Raw genomic sequence first — 13,863 nt, forward strand, 5'->3', positions numbered from 1 at the left:
AGAAATTGGCCAAAATTCTTGTCCAAAATTTTTGCACATTAAAAAATAAATACAACCTCCTGTTGTGTCAAATCATGTTTACACACTGCCTCCGAAAATTTCGTCCGTCATAAAAAATTTTTTTGGATCGGGTTACATTTTTTTTGCATCCATAGCAAGCATTTTAAGAGGTGTTTTGACAATTCAGAGCCACCGTACAAGCGAACACCAAAATCCAGAATGGCGTCTGATAATAAAAGTAATCTGATTATGTAACTCACATTACTTGTAATAATGCGTTACCCAAACACTGGTTATTGATGTGACAGTATATGATTTAGGAATAGTAGTATGACACATTAAAGATAGATAATCATTTATACTTCATTAATTTTTGCACAAAGTAAAACACAAATTTAAATATATATTTCTGTTCTGATGTTGCTGTTAGGTTAGCGTGTAGCCTATATGAAGATTGAAATAAAATTTTGAATGTATATTATGACATTATAACCTTGCAAAAATTAGAGCATTTGTAACCCATACAGGCTAAATAAAACATTATATTGTATTATTTAAAATTTGGGTCACACTTTAGTTTAGGGTCCAATTCTCACGATCAACTAACTATTAGCTACGACTTTTGCCTCAATAAACTCTGCTTTTTAATAGTTAGTAAGGTGGTTGTTAAGTTTAGGTATGGGATTAAGGGATGTAGAATATGGTCATGCAGAATAAAGCATTAATCTGTGCTTTATAAGTACTAATAAACAGCCAATATCCTAGTACTATGCATCTAATAAGCAACTAGTTAATAGTGAGAAATGGACCTTAAACAATTGTTACCAAACTGTTACAAAAATTGTATTTGTACTGTATTTGGTTTTATGTAAATTGTAGTATTACTATGATATATTGCCACCTTGGAATTATTGAGATATTGAGCTTCAAAGTTTTTGCATTCCATTCGACTTTGTATATAGAAACTTTTTTGTTTTCTAAATAAAAAGTCCCAAAATGTACACAACTTTAAAAAATCACATAATGTAAGTAAGTTGTGACAGAATAAGAATATGTGAATAACTCAATTTTGACAAAAATTTCAGATAGAACCTTATAATTCCAAGGTGACGATATGATGTCAAGCATCCATTTTTTTAATAATGTTGCATGGTATTCAAAATGGACAAACATTGTCAGAGGGACTTCTACAAAAATTCTCAGCTGTGTAGGCTGCAGGGAACACTGCAGAGACCCTGTTAGTGGAAACACTCTTCATGATCTTTCCACAATACATCACTTACTGTATACTCTTTTCCTTCGAATCATAACAATTGACAAATGTGAAGACTTTTACATTGTACGGTATGTCAATCATCAGATTTGGTCTTGCTGACTCAAATGTAGATGTATGGCAGGCGTAAAGTGGGGAAAAGGCCACTGGGTTTTGTTATGTCATGCCATGCTGTACAGAGAATAACAGCGAGTAGATCAGAACTTGTGGCGTCATGAATGTCAGTTTAGTCAATTTTACATCATCAGACTATTTACAGGAAACTACTGTCCATTATGAAACAATGATGAATTTCCTTGAACTGTTAATAGATCTTATGTAGCCCCGCCCCTTTTCAGCGTTGCGCTCTTTGTCTTTTGACTTCCGTTTTGTATTTCCACAGCGATCTTACATTTATGAATGAACTGCTCGTTTTAAAATCTTCCCGGTCTACTGACATTTGTTAAGACATCTGCTTTAAACATTACAATGCTCATGATAACTTTCATTAACTCTACAACAAGTAAATCCACTTAACCAGCTAATTATTCTTTGACAGCGATGCCATAGAAATGTACAGAGCTACCGCAAAACGGAAGTTCAAAGACAATTTTATAAAGATGGCGGCACGGTTGTTTCTCTGGTGCATAAGGTCTATAGAATAGAAAAAGAATATACAGTGTCAAAAAAAATCAACATTAAAAAGATAAACAGAATAGGATTTTGGATTTAGGATCTTAGGATTTTGAAACATTTAAACAGAGAAAAGTCGACATAAAAGTTGAATGAAAAAAGAATTAAACTGATTTGCATTTTCAAATTCAATTTTTAACTCAATGTGCACAGTAATAATAATAATAAATAATAATAATAATAATAATAATAGTTACACTTTATTTTAAGGTGTTTATAATAAACACCTTTAAAGGGGACCTCTTGTGCCTCTTTTTACAAGATGTACAATAAGTCTCTGGTGTCCCCAGAGTGTGTATGTGAAGTTTTAGCTGAAAAAAAAAAAAAAAACCCATAGATAATTTACTAATATATCATGTTAAATTTGCCACTTTTTGGGTGTGAGCAAAAACGCACCGTTTTTGTGTTTGTATCCCTTTAAATGCAAATAAGCTGTTGCTCCAGGCCCCCTTTCCAGAAGAGGGCGAAGTTTCAAGAACTCATGCTCCGCCATACCGGCAACAACAAAACAGGACAATCTCACACACCAAAAATGTCAGAAAGGGCGTTCATGTGCAATTTTTAACTAGGAAACTCTTGTTTACGATAATTCCAACAGCACATGAGGGCAGCATCAGTTCTGGATATGAAGTTTGAGCACAAAGCGCTGGTAATAACCCATGTTTCAGGATCAACCTTTCTGAAAATCCAGCATTGAACAGACCCTCATTTGTGAAGCAGTTTGGCATAAAATGATTGGTGCAAACATACAAGACTTTACCTACGTTCTTAAGGACATTTCCTTCAAAAATTAAATTCAACCACGATGTCCTCAGTGACTCAGGTGGGAGACTATGGAGACTCTTATGTGCACTGGTACATCCCAAAGCACAACATTTGTAATGCATCTTTGGCGCAGACATTGCAAAACTCCAGCTGATACAACGAGGATACAGAAATGACGGACTCTGTGCTTCTCACTCAGGGCTATGTTTATGCTAATAGAGTGGTGGAACTAGGTTACTTTGTAGGCCGAATGGCAGTTAGCATCACGCTGGTTCCCTCGACAAAAACCCAACAGAATTTTCCCATAGGCTTTTGGATTATCGCAAAAAATTAGTTCTGTGATCAACAAAAGTTTATGATATTTGCACGATTTGTCCATCACGACAATTTTCAAAGATGAACACAACTTTTATGAATTTTGAAGCCTAAATGCTGTCGCCAGAAGCAAAATGCTAAAGGTAGGCTATAAGCGAACTACACCACGGTCGCACAATTCCAACGTCACCAACACTACGCTTCCAACAACTCTTTTAATCTTTATCTAAAGATATTTTAGCTGAAAGTTTGAATTAGAATAGTTTGTAAGAGCGCAGTTATAAGCATAACTAGGCTGTAAAAGCGGACTGAGCTTACCTGTTCGGCGTGATGACGTTTAATGTCGTCGACAGCCTCTGTAGTCCCTTTCAAGGAAAGTCTGTTCACTCAGCGGCCATATCTGCAACGCCTCTGGGCAGCTACTTCGGGCATCCAAGACCAAGTCCTATCTATTTGAATAGGGGAATCCAGAAATCTCAAAAACTGCTTGGCGAACTCACAATTAAATTAAAGCTGCAAGCAGCATTTACCAGGGTTCAAGCACTTTAAGGCCTTTAGGCAAAAAAAAGGTATTATATTTTATTTAGCAAGCATGTAAACACATAGATCATAGATGGAAAAGACCATTTACAGCCAATAGAGGCAATTTAGTAAGGAAAAATATGGTTTTTAAAGGTTTTTTGACAGTTATAGCGCCACCTATTGCCTGATCTCCACCACTTTTTTTTGGGTGTCCTTAGAGTGTGACCATACATATGTGTGCTCATTTTAGTAAAAAATATCTCATTTCGTTTTGAAGTTGTAGATACTTATATATATGAGAGCATAAAAAATGACCCAAGAACGTCTTTGGATTTTTTTGCCACTTCCTATCAAAATTTTGACATTTGGGCCCTCACGTTTAGTTAATCAACTTAGGTTCCGTGTTTCTTACGCTGGTTTAGTCTTGATCAGACTAACGGTTTCGAAGATATTCGCAAAAGTTTTTTAAGCGCTAAATCACAACGTAGCACAAACCATAGGGCGGAACCTAGCATGTTGGGTATCGCTGGACTCAGCAAGGATTCAGAAGTCTACCAACGTCACACCCAAAGTTATATACATTTTCAGCCAAAACCATTAAAAACATATGTTTTTTAAAGCTTTTTAACAGTTATAGCGCCACCTATGGTCCGATCTCCATAAAAGTTGGCATGCTTCTTTAGAGTCATATGCTGCATGTGCTCATTTAATTTCGTGAAGTTCTGAGTTTTTGTTTAGGCTTTATAGGATTTTGGGTATATTTAGCCATGCCCATTTTCTAATTGAGAGTCCAGAGAATTGTCCTGCACTGGTTTGGTTCCGATCGGGCGAAAAACATAGGACTAGTTCGCAAAAGTAGGTTTTTCACATATTCGCGAATAATTAAGGAAAGATTTGATTGACAGCATTGGTTCTTGAGGCAAAGTTGTTCAGAATGAGGAGATCTATCAAATGATATGCATATTGTGTAGATCTGTGAAACACCACGTGATTACAGAGGCATAAAAACTTGTTAGCGCCAACTAGTGGGTGATTTCTTTCAAAATTCTTACAGGACTCTAGGCCCGTGAATCGAACATGACCACCATGAGTTTCGTTCCGATCGGCCTCCATTAACCTTGTCTAATAGGTGCTGATGGAGGCCATGTTTTTTGAGATACGCCAGTGTCCTCATAGACTATCATGCCCCCTTGGACCAGGACACTGCATGCCAAATTTCAAGTCGATCGGACTAACGGTTGCAGTTACAGCTGTTTTCATGTTTTTTTCAAGTTATAGCGCTACCTAGTGTCAAATCGATGCAATTTTTTTATCATGACCAAAGATTGAGACCATACATATGTGTACCGAGTTTGGTGCAAATATCTAATTTCATTCTCAAGTTATAACCATTTTAATAAAAGTGGCTCCGCCCACATCGTACATTTTGGTGCCCTTTAGCGACCGTGAATCAAAATTTAATTTTTTTTAATAATTATTGATATTCACACTCCAGAGAACATTTCTGCACTGGTTTGGTTCCGATCGGGTGAAAAACCTAGGACTAGTTCACAAAAGTAGGTTTTGGACAAAATTCAAAATGGCGGAAAATTTTTCTAGGCGGAAATGAAATCGGAGATATACGTTTTGTTTGTCTTGAGCCAAGGACAAACGTTCTAGGAGTTATTAGCGATTTTCAACTTTTGATCGCTGTAGCGCCACCTATTGGCCAATTGGGGTCATAACTTCTGAGGTTCTCCCCAAATTGAGGACTATCATTTGAAGTCTCTACCACTTACGGTTTGGTCTGCACAATTCGTTTTAGGGGAGAAGAAAAATAATAAAAATCCTTACAATTACAATAGGGTTTCAGCACGTTGTGCTTGAACCCCTAATAACATATTTCAAATCAGCAACAAAATCTGACATGAACTGTCCCATAAATGTTGTTTCTTATGCTCAAATAGTGTTAAAAAAGCTTCTTTTTCAGGCTAGACGAGCCAATTTGCACATGCAGTCCTAAGCCCAAGTCTCAGGTTTCTATGGGAACCAGAGCTTCTAATGGCAGCTGCAGTGACGCAATGACTTCATCAATCAGCGATTGGCTTTTTACTTAGAAGACGGGACATATTCCGCCATACTGCGCGTTGCAGTTTCTCCCATTTATAACTAATAGGAGTGAACCGTCTTTCTGATTCAGCCACTTATTAGCAACCGGTCATTTTCAAGACATGTAACAGCTTAAAAAATCACAGGTAGGAATACTGATGCATTTTATGTCGTAGAATAAAACGTGAAAGTATCTTGAGCTTGTGTTCACCACGGACCTTGTTTCAGCCATTTAACCAAAAACCCATTCAAAAAACCCACTGACTTTGGGACGATGGAACCGGAAGTGCTAAAATGCTAACTCGCTTCCAGGTTTTGGCCTATAAAAATGTGTCACATTTCACAGGTATATTCTCCATCTGTAGATGTTAGAAAGTCATGGAAATATTTCCATTTTGCTGTCAGGAATGGACGAGCCTTATCCAAGCCAGTTTATTTCTGCTAAACTTCACACTTAATTGAACGAGCGCCGCCGCGCGCATGCGCGCCAAACAGACTGCGCAATATGCTGCATTCACGCCACCTCGTATTTACTGGTATCTTGAGATGACAACACGTGACGTTATATTCGGAGCTGTTCACGTCCTTGGACTGGGAATTGGCTATATGAACGGTTACTTCCAGGTTGTAGTTAAGCCAGCTCGGGCATTTCCGGTGAACTAGCTGTTCATTTTGTAGTCGCTGTACATCGACACAAAACCATCAATGGTTGACTTTTTAATGTTGTATTCATGTTTTAATGCACTTATCACATTTACCTAATTTTCCAATAAACCAGTTTTATTGATTGCAATAAAGACGAAGCTATTGGGACCGTTTAAAAACGCCGTGTCTGTAATTAGACACGCACACGCATTTTCCCCCCAGCACTTCAGATGTTATTTTTAATGTGATGACCACAAACATTACTTGTTCATCCTTCTGAGATTGTCCCCACTGTAAAACCGAACGTTTCAAAATGTAGGAAATTCAACATTTGATAGAAAACACTTATTTAAAAATAAAAAAAGACAATAATTACGGCTTTAACCAGCAGGTGGCGGCAAAGTAGCATTTATTTGCGCATATATCAGCCATTTCCTCTATTCATTTTTCAGTTCGTTTTTAACTAAATATTACACATTATAAAATAACTAGGTTTAAAAATACATTTTGTCAATGTGAAGTATGAAATACTCAAAAAATCTTAAGAAAAACAATAACTTTTCTTGTGAATGAATGACACAGAAAGCGAGCACCGTGCTTTCCCTTTGTAATCACAGCAGCTGTCAGTCAGCGCAGCGCAAGATCAATGATTTTGGCACACTTGTGAAAACACATTTTATTCAATTAATCTAACTAAAGTGCACAATAAATATTTAATTTTTGCAGTTTTTTTTTCACATAAAAGTGTGAAAACTGATGGTCGAATTGAATTTAGCCGAGGAGGAACACATATTTATTTTTTTATGCCGTCTTACGTTTGAATAACTAAATTAATGCTATGCCTGTCTATTTAAGTGACTATATTCTGATTATAAACTAAGTATTACACTACTGATGCTCAACACACCAGCAAATGACATCTCACCGGAAGTTTTCGAGCTGGCTTATTTTAATGCGGAAGTTCTAAAGAACGCTCCGTGCATATAGCCCATTATGCGTTTCCATGCCACCACTATCAACACCTATGAATCTACAGCGGTCAGGTGGTACAGCGGCCACGTGGTACATATGGGAGCTTTCAGAAAACTCCCAGTTTACAAGCTGTAATTACGAGCTCTACGAGGACGTGAACGCTTTTTACAAGCTAGAATCTCGTAACTACAGGAATTACTAGGCCGCGTGAACGCACCTATAGTATAGGAGCGCCATAATTCTGACTAAAATATACATTTAGCTAAATATATTTGTTGCTGAACAATAAATGTGCCATATGTAGTACTGTAAGTCTACAAGTAAGTGTATTTTTTATGATAGCAGTAACAGTAAAGTGAGTATTGTAATGGGGTAATCACATAGCCTAATATAATCTTTGCTTTTGTTTTTATATATTTTCATTTTTAGTTTATTGAATTTAACTTCTTCTTTAAAAGGCATTATTTTTTTATTTTTATATTGTAATGTTACAATGTTAGAATGTTATGTGATTTGACCCTTTTTGCAGATATATAGCATAGACTACATGGCTACATTCACTATTGTTTTCATAGCCTTTAATATAAACATTGTTTGTAGACCGTATATTGCCATTCAGCCAAAAAATACAGAGATATGATTTTTTGGCCATATCGCCCGGCCCTAGTTGCATGTAATTATGCATAATTTACTGTTATTACTAAGTACATGCAAGATATGTAACAAGAACATTAAAATAAAGTGTTATGATAATCATTTTTATTCATATTTTTTCACCAACGAACAAAAAGTCTACCTTCCCCTTGTGGGAAGAAATAGGGGTGGGTCCCTATTAAACCACCCTGATATGTGTATTCTAACTACTTGCTAAAAATGCTAAAAAAAAAAAAACAGAAAAAAAAGCACTTAAATCCATGCAAATCAAACCAAGCCCTTCTACACTGAGTCATCTGACATGTGAAAGAGCAACACAAAAGTAACTTAACAAGCAACATTCCACAAAAATTAATAATGTAACATTACTATTAGCAACACAACATTAAAACAAACGACTTTGTTGGACTTAGGGGGAGGTAAAACTTGAAGCGTGGGTGGATCTTGTAAAACAGGTTCTGGAACAAGTGGTTTAAGGGTTTTCCTGGTATGCGTATTCTTAAACATTTGAAGGATTCTTGCTCTTTGTTTATTCGTGGACGGGCAATTTGCAGAGTCTCGGAGACACCCCGAATACCACCGTGAACAGAAGCTGGATCGTGACTCACTGTTTAGGCTAAGAACAGGTCTACCCCAGATTAACACAGCCCACGCTCTGATCTTTAAAGTGTTGTCAGACTAAGAATAGTGGGTCAAACTGTCGTCCCACACAGGGTTACAAATTCAAACCTGGACCTCCCAAAACTCCCTCCATTCAGAACGGAACTAAATCCTCTGCATATGCATGTAAAGACACTAAGGTTGAAGCAGTAAATAATTCTACACATACACTGTACATTCAGTACAGAAACTCCTGCCAGGACTGTAGCCAAATTTTCCTATTGGAACAGTATGTGCATTCAAGTTCAAACCTGTATGCGTGACAATCCAGGGAATGTTCTAGTACTTTCAGTGAATCTCCTTTCCCTGAACTCAGACTGAACTCAATGTTTGGAATTCATGAGCATCATGTCAATGATGCATTTCAATTACTTCATGATAAAGCAAGCGAGACGCAACAAGGTGTGACACTGACATCCATCTTGACGCATGTCACAGTATCGCCATGGTGACATAAGCGTTGTTGGTAGAAACGGTTGCTATTGTTACGGCTCCTCCCTTATGCAAACAAAGCTTCAGCAGTTTCCAGTGAAGAAAGGTTTTGTAGACAGTATCACAATAGTTAAAGCTTCATTTACCTGGACTTTCCATATTCATTTTTTTTTGGCTTGTCCACCTGTCTTTCTCTGTTTGAAGAGGTGGATATGAAACCAGACAGATACTGCAGTTCATGCAGAAGACAAATGCGTATTTTTAATCATGTGAATGAGGGTAAATACATTTTAGTAGGTGATTTATTACACGACATTTCTGCTTTAAGGGACACTACAGTAATGTTGTCATGGAAAATACTAAAAAGGCATGAAATAAGATGGTTGCCACTAAAAAAAATTTGAAGGGGGAGCCCCGGAAAAAAAAACAAAAAAGTGCAGGGGAATATCGTGGACCCCCCAAACCTGAATCATGTGGAACATTCAGGGGCCTTCCATGTGGGATGTTTCACTTCAGTTGCTTTAAACTGACTCAGCCCTTCTTACCTGCTTCACATTCATATATTTACTGATTCTGAAATGGTTTCAGAATTTAATAGAATCGGTTACACTTTATTTGAAGGTGTCTTTGTTACAGTGTAATTATACATTTAATTACTAAGTAATATTAAGTAACTGCATGTACTTACTATAGGGTTATAGGATTAGGGTTTGGTTTGGTTTAGGGTTAGTAATTATGCATAATTTATAGTTATTAACTGTAACTGTACAACATATGTAATAATGACACTGTAAAATAAAGTGTTACCAAATTCACTATTAAGATCTTTGCATTTTAAGGAGATATAGAGATATAGAATTATAATGTCTGAATGCCAGTACATTAGATATGAAATATGTAAGCAAGTTACATCTGCAAGCAAACAAACTGATGTCAATGTTTTTTTTTTTTTTTTTTTGTTTTGTTTTTTTTCTCAGAATTTTAATACACATGTCTGAACCATTTTTGCAATTACATTTGAGGAACCAGGCCTGCCTTGATCTGTATTAGACGCCTTACATCTGATAAAAAAAAGTCCAAGAATGCTTCTCAGACACAGAATTTGTGTCAAGGTGATTTTTAGTGGATATATAATAAAGTCAGTTCCCCTTGTAAGTTCCCACACGCTTTCTAGCAGAGTAACCACAGTTCATAGCATTAACCACATGCTCCACTAACATATTTTTTTAAACAGAAAGTGTCCAAATGTATATATATATATATAGAGAGAGAGAGAGAGAGAGAGAGAACACCTTTCAAGCAAGGCTTTTTGCAACAAAAAAAAAAGAAAAAGAAAAGATATATATATATTGTTTTTTTGTTTGTTTTTGTATATACGTAGGCCTATTGACCCCAAAAATTACTTATGTAACAAATTATAAAACCGTAATATAACATAAATATAATATAATATAAATATAACTAATATTAAATATAACACCTTCTATTATATTATACATATAATATAAAGCATTTTGCAAAAAACATATATGTATATAATTATTTTTTTGCAAAAACTTTGCTTGATATATATATTTTTTTATATTACATTATATGTAACAAATTATAAAACCATAATATAACATAAATATGTATAAATATATAAAGTTTTTGCAAAAAAAATAAAATAAAAAATAAATATGTATATATATATATATATATATATATATATATATATTGATCGCGATTAATCACATCTAACATAAATTGTTATATATATGTATATACTATTTGCCTACGTATATACAAAAACAAACAAACAAAAATAATGTGGATATCAAGTGCTATTTTCAGCTGCATATATATTTCCTGCATTATTAATAGTCCCCTTCCTCATGACTTTCATTCATGCGCTCTTGTCATTCATTTTACCCTTGAGTTTGGCTTACTGCGTACCAGGTACATTTGAATGTGTAATAGGAAAATACAGATTTTCATTCTTACTTCGCGTAGTCATCTTGAGGGAAATTCTCTAAATAAAAGCCCGCCACGAGTTCCCCTTTTCAAGATAAGTAGCAGATGGAAATCCCCCGATGTTAAGCATGGAATCGGAAACGCAGCTATAAAAGGGCGTTGCGCCACCCTCTCAGCACACTTCATTGCTGACTGCGATACTGCGAGCGTCGCGACATGGATGTACACAGAGCTGCCATAATGAACTATATGGATTGTAATGTTGATGAAATGGATACGAAAAACAGGAAAGTGCAACACTGCGAGGATCGCGTCGATAGCGGCGTGGATTCGCTAAAGGAGGATGAGTATAGGAAAATTGTGGAGGAAATGGAGAGTTTGACTTTGCCAAACCCAAGTGCAAATCCAAAGGGGATGTGTGAACCTTGGACACAAGTCACTGAGGATGGAGACACGTAAGTTTAACTTAAAATAATAATAATGCAGTGCGAGCTTTTCTAGCAAGAACGTGCAGAAATTGACCAATTTTATGCAACTGTAGGCGACAATTCACCAACATTTACTTCAGAGTTTGGAGGGTCAAAAAAATTTGGTTTTATTAAATGAAACAAAGTTAAATTAAAACAAATGCATTTATTTTCCCCTTTACTTGATTATTATTCCCTTTACTTGATTAAAAAATAAATATTTAAAAAAAAAACTGTTTGGACCAACTGAGCAATTTTGATTCTGCAGTTATAATTGTATGCAGGAAAAAAAAAATCTAATTAACTTTTTGAAATTTGCTTAGAGAAGTTTTATGCAAATAGTTTTAACTCACGAGATATCACTAAAGTGCGGAAGTAAACAAATATCGCTTTGGAGCAGCGCCCAAAGTGGGAGGAGCTTGAGAAACAAAGTGCGCAGGCAGGAAAGTCCCTGGCGCGCGGCCAAGCGCAGATAATGTATCAGATGTGTGGAGCCACACTGGTTGGAAATAACCTTAAAAACTCCATTCTTGCGAAACGGCCGCCTGCTTGTACTGTGTGTCTGCTAAACCACATCCTCTGAGAGTGTTCTTAAAATATTTTCTAAAAAAAAACCCTCCCACATTATTTTCCAGGTATCTTCACCTTGCCATCATCCACGAGGCGGAAGATTATGCCATCCAGATCATCAAACAGTGTCAGAATGACCCATTCTTGAACAGACAGAACAACCAAAGACAGGTAATTGAACCTCCACAAAGAAATACTCACTTGAACAATGCACAAAAAAAAAAATGTAATTAAAACTAATCAACGTCCAATTACCATCCGCAGACTGCACTGCATCTCGCCGTCATCACAGAACAGCCACACATGGTGGACAGGCTGCTAAAGGCCGGCTGTGATCCCCGGCTGGTCGATCAAAGTGGAAACACGGCCCTCCACATCGCCTGCAAAAGAGGGTCGCTAGCTTGCTTCTCAGTACTCACTCAGATTCAGACTCAGCATCTGCGCTCCATTCTCACCTTCCCAAACTACAGCGGTAAGTCAAAGTCCCTCATGACCAAGTCATAATAGTAAGCCACATGACTTTAAAGTACAGTTTTTTAAGTATTGTCCTTCTTTTTTATCACAGGACATACGTGTCTCCACATAGCAGCCATTCACAATTACCTCTCAATGGTGGAGAGTCTGGTCCAGCTTGGGGCAGATGTAAACGCAAAGGTACGTTACTTGCCATTTCTACACCAATTTTTCTTCAGTTTATAATACTCTCCAGCTTCATAAATGACTCGAAAAGTGAACTGACCATGGTGTTTATCATGTTTAGGAGCAATGCAGTGGCCGGACGTCGCTCCATTTGGCCGTAGACCTGCAGAACCTGGAACTGGTGCACTTGCTCATTGCTTTGGGAGCTGATGTCAACAGTCTTACCTACGGTGGATACACACCGTACCACCTGACCTTCGGCCGACAGAACAGCGAGATCCAGAGGCAGCTTTTCAACCGGACGGCCCAAGAGCTGAGGGCGATGCCAGAGAGCGAGTCGGAGGAGAGCGACGAGGAGGTTTCGTCTGATGATGACTGTGTAAGTTTTCTTACATTCCATCCTATTGTTAGTATTCATTTAGGAAATTACAGGAAAGTCATTTCATAAGTTCTGTTATTTATATCTATATATGTATCTTTTTTTATAGATGTATGACGACATCCAGTTCTGTGGGAGATAGTCTGGCTATCAGGACAACATTGCCCATAATCCAAAGCAGCAAAGGCTGTAGGTGCTGTCTCAAGGTCTGTGCCAGGTTGTACCCTGACCCAGGACACCAATCCCTCGATGGGACTCCACAACGTGGAAAAGAGCTGCCCCCCTCGGGGACATGATAGCGGTGGTGCTGTTAAACATGGAAAGAACCAGACCAAAAACTTTACCAATATTTCTGAAGCCAAAGACTTGGGAAAATATGTATATTTTGTGAATATATAGAGATATATTTTTATATTTGTAAATAACTCAAATGAAACACTTGTCAATAATGTTTATATTCTATATATTGCACTGTGAAAATATTTTTTACATTAAAAAGAAAGAAATGAATTCTGAGTTGGGGTGTTTCTTGTGTTGAATGTGCTGGAGTGATTTCAGAAGGCTTGGAAATTTTCTTGAGTTGTGAAACTTGTGAAAGAACATGTAAACCCCTGTAGTGGTGGAATTCCAGCACATAGTGGTAGTTAAGAAAAAAAAGCCCTCAATGTGTACTGTAAGTGCTATCATTTCCTTTCTGGAACACATGAGTCACGTAGATGCGTCACTTATAGTTTGAATAAAATTCCTTGGGTCTGCTGAAATGGAGTCACGTACAACTGACTCATGCTTAGAGTGATGTGAAGTTCCCCACAAGAACGAACACATGACCACTAAAGGTGTGAGGTTCAGAATCAAAC

The 13,863-nt window shown here is 36.9% G+C and overlaps 1 protein-coding gene across 1 annotated transcript; it reads left to right on the forward strand.

Moving 5' to 3' along the window:
• The first annotated feature begins 11,109 nt into the window (after positions 1-11,109).
• On the forward strand, positions 11,110-13,516 carry nfkbiaa (nuclear factor of kappa light polypeptide gene enhancer in B-cells inhibitor, alpha a). Its single transcript, XM_051876441.1, has 6 exons — positions 11,110-11,406; positions 12,054-12,159; positions 12,253-12,460; positions 12,554-12,642; positions 12,749-13,006; positions 13,116-13,516. Exons 1-6 carry the CDS (start codon positions 11,168-11,170, stop codon positions 13,146-13,148), a joined length of 933 nt encoding a protein of 310 aa, XP_051732401.1. The 5' UTR covers positions 11,110-11,167; the 3' UTR covers positions 13,149-13,516.
• Positions 13,517-13,863: the final 347 nt, after the last annotated feature.

Source organism: Ctenopharyngodon idella, chromosome 20 (assembly GCF_019924925.1).
Source record: "Ctenopharyngodon idella isolate HZGC_01 chromosome 20, HZGC01, whole genome shotgun sequence".
In the NCBI taxonomy this organism is placed as follows: Eukaryota; Metazoa; Chordata; class Actinopteri; order Cypriniformes; family Xenocyprididae; genus Ctenopharyngodon; species Ctenopharyngodon idella.

Coding starts and splice junctions, on each gene's coding strand:
- nfkbiaa (XM_051876441.1), top strand. CDS start 11,168: ATGGATGTACACAGAGCTGCCATAATGAACTATATGGATTGTAATGTT. Junction 11,407..12,053: donor GTCACTGAGGATGGAGACAC/GTAAGTTTAACT, acceptor ATTATTTTCCAG/GTATCTTCACCTTGCCATCA. Junction 12,160..12,252: donor GACAGAACAACCAAAGACAG/GTAATTGAACCT, acceptor TACCATCCGCAG/ACTGCACTGCATCTCGCCGT.